This window comes from Pundamilia nyererei, unplaced genomic scaffold (genome assembly GCF_000239375.1).
Source record: "Pundamilia nyererei isolate P.nyererei 1_Seehausen unplaced genomic scaffold, PunNye1.0 scaffold01346, whole genome shotgun sequence".
NCBI classification, from domain to species: domain Eukaryota; kingdom Metazoa; phylum Chordata; class Actinopteri; order Cichliformes; family Cichlidae; genus Pundamilia; species Pundamilia nyererei.
In genome coordinates, this window is record NW_005188747.1 from 6,323 (window position 1) to 12,734 (window position 6,412).

General features: G+C 42.2%; 1 protein-coding gene across 1 annotated transcript in view; it reads right to left on the bottom strand.

Moving 5' to 3' along the window:
• The window catches only part of LOC102193273 (methyltransferase-like protein 22), an 8,352-nt gene extending 3,159 nt beyond the window's left edge, over positions 1–5,193 (bottom strand). Inside the window, exons 1-3 of the mRNA XM_005755384.1 lie at positions 5,121–5,193; positions 4,465–4,612; positions 3,760–3,934 (exon numbers count right to left, since the gene is read on the bottom strand). Coding sequence (XP_005755441.1) covers positions 3,760–3,934; positions 4,465–4,570 — 281 coding nt within the window. The 5' untranslated portion in view covers positions 4,571–4,612; positions 5,121–5,193. The remainder of the gene's footprint in view (positions 1–3,759; positions 3,935–4,464; positions 4,613–5,120) is intronic.
• Between the last annotated feature and the right edge of the window lie 1,219 nt (positions 5,194–6,412).

A 6,412-nucleotide genomic window follows, 5' to 3' on the forward strand; every position in this document is an offset into this window, starting at 1 on the left:
ACCGGATTAGCGAGCTCACGGTTAGCGTGATGATTTGATCTTGGATGTAGTGAGCGAAGTACGAAGAACGGGCCCCTGGACTCCAAGCTGTCAGTCTGGCGACACAGACAGGCTCTCCTCCACACTGTGCTCATTCATCAGGTGCAACCCCAAACATTGCAGGTAACAGCTGGATTTTCCAGTTTCGGTGCAGCTAGCCAAATAACACTGAGCCAATGACCGCTAAAGACACAAACAGTGAAAGTAGACAGTATATCCTTGATTTCTTAACATAAAACTCATTAAACTTTAAACTTATTATTAGTTTGAGTGTCCTTAGGCTCCCGAGTTATTGGTTCTACTAGTGAGCTGACATAAACTAATGTAAGTCTACTGACTACAACAAACCAGATGACGACACATCACTGACACAAGACAGAGCTGAAGATGTGTGGTGTTTGTCTCTCACCTCATCTAACCTGTGTAGTGTTGATATGTATTTGTAACTTTCTTCTACAAACACAGAGTGTATGAAGACGAGAAAACAACTGACTGCTGAGTTTCCTGTTTGTGATGAACTGGTGAAGCTTGCACAGCGACACACAGACACATCTGATCACATAGAAACAAACTCACTACATCTTACAGCACAAGGGTCCGAGGGAGCTGATGAGTGGGGTTTGATAAAAATGGTACAGAGATGCAGGAAACTGTGCAGCCAGGGTAATTCTACTCAACTCATTGTGTTTATATAGCACCAAATCACAACAGTCGCCTCAAGCTTCCATCCGTCCTAATTCTGACTGGACAAAACTGTTTTCATAGAATACATGTTTCTCTTTCCAAAACTGAACAAAGCAATCGGGGCCATGACTAAAATCAGTGCAACGATACAAACACTGGGAAGAAACTGACATTCCAGGGGTAAAACATTGCAATGAGGTGTTTAGGACCCGTCTGACAGCAAATATTAGTGTTGTAAAAACTGTGCAGCTGCTAAAAAGCACTTCCATGCCAGTTGAAACCAGACTCTCCAGAACTGGGATATCCTGGAGTAATTGTGGGCAGCCAGTAAATCTGATGTGGGGGAAATGAAAGGTCGAGGTGACTCCTACGTCTGATTTCAGACCATGTGAGCATCAGTAAGCCTTTAAAGCAAGAAGCAGTGAATGCAGCTACGCATGCCACCTGAAGTTCCCAAGTGGCCCCCACACCATATTGGCACAAGTTTCACCAGAAAGCAACATTTTTTTTATTTTTCAGGATAAAGTGGATCCTGCAATTTAGTTTTGGTTTGCTTTGTTTTTCCAAGCTCGCATCAGATGTAAGACCTTCTCTCTGAAAACCATTGCAGCGATCCGATTCATTCCAAAGTGACAAAGAAATGTTTTGCGTATGACATCATATTGCTGCCAGTAGATACTCAAGTATGCTGGGAGAGGCTCCAGTGTCAGCGGTGACACGTGGGAGGGAACCGACTGAACATGACAGACAACAGTGGACAAAAAGGGCCAACAGGAGCCAACAGGCCTTCCTGCAAACAGTAGCAGCAGCTGGGAAGAAATTCTCACTTAACATGAGCTTGTAGGCCATCCAGACTTAACCTTGTGGCTGCCACATTCTGTGTCACTGATCCTTCACAAACAACCCAATCCCATCCTTAATCCACAGGGTTTAATATGTTGTCAAACCAACCTTTGCAGCTTTAACAGCCTCGACTCCTCTGGTAAGGTTTTATTCTGGTAAGCTTCCTTACAAAGCAGGCCTGCCTCACAGTCTCCACTCTAATTCATCTCAAAGGTGTTGTATCAGGTTCAGGTCAGGTCAGTGCAGACCAGTCAAGTTCTTCCACACCAAACTCACTCATCCATATCTTTATGGACTTTATGATGTAATGCTTAGATGCAGCTGCTCAGCCATGGAAACCCACTCCACACATTTTTCTGGAGCTAATCTAAACGCCACATGAAGTTTGGATGTCTGAAGCGGTAAATTCTGGCGAGTTGGCAAACCAAGAGCAAAATATGGCCAAGCACCCACTGCCCTGCTCTCTGATGACGAAGCCTACCACTTCGTGGTTGAGATGCAGTTGTTCCGGATCGCTTCCACTTTGTTGTAATACCACTAACAGCTAACTGTAGAACATTTAGTAGCGAGGAAATTTCCTGACTGGACTTGTTGCACAGGTAGCGTCCTATTATGGTAGCACACTGGAATTCACTGAGCTCCTGTGAGTGATGTATTCTTTCACGAATGTTTGTAGAAGCAGTCTGCGTGCCCCGGTGCTTGATTTAATACACCTGTCACCATGGAAGCAACTGAAACACCTGGATTCACTACACCTCTCAGTGTGTACTTTTGTGCATTGTATGTAAAAATCTACACCATTAGAAGTACATGGTGTGATTGGACCCTTCTTTCTTAACAAAGCCTACTACTTTGATAGACTGGGGGGAAATGAGATCCCAGAAATGTCTTTATTAAAAGCACCAAGTTCTACCAAACACAGCAGACTTCCACAAACAAACACTGGTACGATGGAATCTACTGTGTGTTCCAAGTTGTCATCACACAGAAGATAAACTGGAATAATAAGGACATCATGTTCAAGAGTCGGTCCTTGTTCTGCAAAGTGTGGTTTGAGAGAATATATGGTCTGCTTTAATAGATGCTAGTGATTATTAGATTATGAACAACTCTCCTAAACACACTTTAAATCCTTCAAAATCATATTTCACTGACGCACTACACAAATAATTTGCATTTCTAACAAAAATATAACAGCAAATCAACATCTAGGCCTACAGTGTCAATCCAAAGGATGTCAAGAAATCTAAGAAAAATTTTTCTTAAAGAAACTGTTTCCTGAAAGGCAAAACAGGAATATCATCTTACACCAAATTTATAAAAATTGAGCTGACACGGTTTGAACAATATATCTAAAATGTCCTTCTGAAGCAAAAAAGAAAAACACAGCTCATTCTGTGCATTTCAATTGGAACTGCAGACCATATACTCTCCCTTTGTTATGTAATACAGACATTCTGGTTTGATGAAGATGATGATGATGATGATGAATGGATTAAAACAAAAGACAGACAAAGTTTTCAGTGGGAGAAAAGTTTCCTCACTTATCCAGGTGACTTGTTCAGTCTGTGTGCTGCACTGTAATGACTACGGAGCAATTAAAAAGGAGGGGCGGGTTAGCGCGCAGCGCAGCCAGCACAGCCACGTGAATGGCCCTACACGCTACAACCTACGCAACCCACGACCCCCCCTCACTCACACTTTACATGTTGAGTGATGTGTTGTATGAGACAGTGGGGAGAGGGAGGGCCGGCAGGTAGAAGACTATCCCTGGAAGGAGAAAGCCAGCAAACAACCGGCACATAACCCAACAAAGTGAATTCAGGGCCCACAGTGACAACGCCCCGGAGCACCACCGAGTCCACGCAGCAAGTTGAGCAGTAATATGCAGATGGGTGGGAGTTTGAGTTTAATGTTTGATTATTTAATGTTTATTTAATTAATTTAATGTTTTGTGTTCTTCTTCCACAACTTATGAATCCGTCGCTGCACACCGATTTCTAAGGTAAAGATGAAGTTGCTCTACTAGGTTTGTAACATTTGCTGCACTCTACACAATGATAATGAACACATTAACAAAACAAACGATCTGAAGATGTTGAAATAGTATATGGATGGTCTTAACCTGTATGACACCCTTCCCAAGCAAACCAGCAGCTTATAATAGTTGACTGAGAAAATGTTTTTGCATACCGATGTATTATGTCAAGATCTCCATCGAAATCCAAGAGCGGCTCTACTTTTCTGTCCTCTCCATCAGGCTCTTCAGTGGCTTGTTTGACTGTTTGGCTGGTTTCACTTTCATGTTTTAAGGCACTCCCTGGCTCGTCACATCTTTCTGCCAGGATCACGAACCTAGACACGAAGACTGAAAAGTACACAAGTATACATACTGAAAAAACACGTATTCAGTACAAGTTTAACAATCAGATGATTTGCATTTTGACATGTTTTGAATTTTAATTTTCAAATGACAATTTTGACATTTTATTTCGCTCAGGTCTTCATCTTAGCAGCTTCGATCAATTACCAAGTACAAAACTGTCACAAACAAGTGAGTAATGCTTTACCTTTTTGTCATTTAAAACATGTACATACTATAATTATATTAAAAACACTGATTTGGTCATTGTCACGTTGTGGACAACAGATTCTGTACACAGCAGCAAAAATAAAGCACAATGAACAGTGAACTGCACTGAGGACGGGCAGTTTGACTAAAACCACTCCAAACACTTTCATAATAGTTGTCATGTTTTCTGTTTGTGATTGTTTTTCACTAATTATAAAAAATCAGAATGAGCTGAAACTTCTGGGAGAACAAAAACAGTTTAAGAGGAAACGTATTCTTAGTCACAACAACCTACAGCTTCAGTATTATGACGCTGTTATACACACCAGGTTGACCAACGTTGTTGAGGTGTGTCATAAGGTGGCGTCCACCGGGGCGGAGCATGTGAACATCTGACAGCACAGTCTCATGTTGGAAACTGATTTCCTGCATGGATGATCAAATCTAATGCTGGAAGATCAGTCACCTGCTCACCTGAAAGAAGCGCGAGTTTAGAGACAAAGCAGGGTTAACAGGCTCTGGTTAACTCGGACAGGGAAACTGAGCCGAGCCCAGAGCAGCCGTTCAAACCTAATCAAATGTAGCTGGCATGCTCACGGCAGCCGAGGGCGGACACTACTGACAGGCAGCTTTCTCACAGAGTGAACAGAACCAGAGAGACTGAGGTTCAAACTTAATGCTTTGCATTGACAGTATTAACGCTTATACGTCATCCAGCAGCGGCACATGACTGCTGAGGTGGAGGGGACCAGGCCACGCTGCCCACGGTCACACTGGGAAAGATGGAGATCACGTAAAGAAACGTGATGCCGAGGCCTGCCGATGACTACAAACGGGCATAACATCAGGACGTCACGTACAGCAGCTGTTGAGAGGCGAGCTCAACCCGAGAACTGGACCCCTGCTGTCTGGACACGGCACTTCTAAAATACATTTACTTTATTTATTTTTTAAAAAATGGGGAGGGGTGACGTTAACTCACCAGCAGCGACGCTGTGCTAAACGGCCACGACAGTTGACCCGGATGGAAACCCTCCCCCCGCGCCTGTAGCGCCATCTGCTGTTTCTATACCGTCGTTTCTGTTTGTGCGTGTAAAATAATTGTTGCAAGCACAAATGTCGCATTTTGAGGGGAAAATTATTTTGAGCAAACAAAACTCATTACTGCGTCCAAGAAATGCCTTTCAGTGTTTGCTATGATTCACACACACACACACACACACACACAGAGCCCCTGTCACTCAGTCGTTGGCGTTTGTTCTTGCTCAGATCTCTGCAGACCTGCTCTCAGTGTGTCGCTCCCTCTCTTTAAACACAGGCACAATAATAACAAGCTGGCTTTAAATTATTACAACCAACTACTGAAGCAACCTAAGGGATATATACAAAACAAAAAAGAAACAAAAATCTAAAAGGCAATGCGACTCTTTACTCAGTAGAAGAGCTGACATGGCACAGTAGCTATAAGTGTTTTTGTGCGAGTGTGTCAGAGACAGAGCAAGCGTGTCTATGTGACCAAATTATTTATTAAGCTTTAATTGGACCCACACTTTGCTGCAGACGTCATCGTTTCAATTCATGTCATCACCGAGGAATAAGTTCAGGAATCCAGTGGAAACAAAATGAAGCATACACATGGACGGGAAGGTTACACATATAGGTCAGCACTAACTACCAAATGATCGAATGTTAGATTGCATGAATGAAGTCATTTGTCTTCTAGCAGTTTTCCTGTTTAAGGGCTTTTATATGTTGTGTCTAACTTGTCTTCAGAAGAATTCAGTCGTAGCTTAAAGATAATTCAAAGACAGCATATTTCTAATGTTTTTCTTAGCATTTCATTAAAATGAGCAATTTTAGAATTACTGGGCCAAAATTACTAAATTGAAGTTTGAGTATAATTCTCTGCTTAGCAAACAAGTTTGCCTTCAAATCACTAAGTGTAAGCAAACTTTTTTTGAATTGGGTGATAAGCCTCATATGTTACTTGCAAGATTACTTAGAAAAACACAAGCATCACAAACGATACTATCGATCAGTAACAAACATGGGCGGACCACTAGAAACCCCCAAGAAATAAACAAGTGTTTTGAAGATTTTTATCGTGATCTTTATAGTAGGGGTGCAACGATATTCGTATCGATATTGAACCGTTCGATACAGTGCTTTCGGTTCGGTACGCATATGTATCGAACAATACAACATTTGTAATTTATTTTATCAACTTTCCTTCTGACGATGCTGTCTGTGTTGAGCGCTCAGTGAATCTGCGTT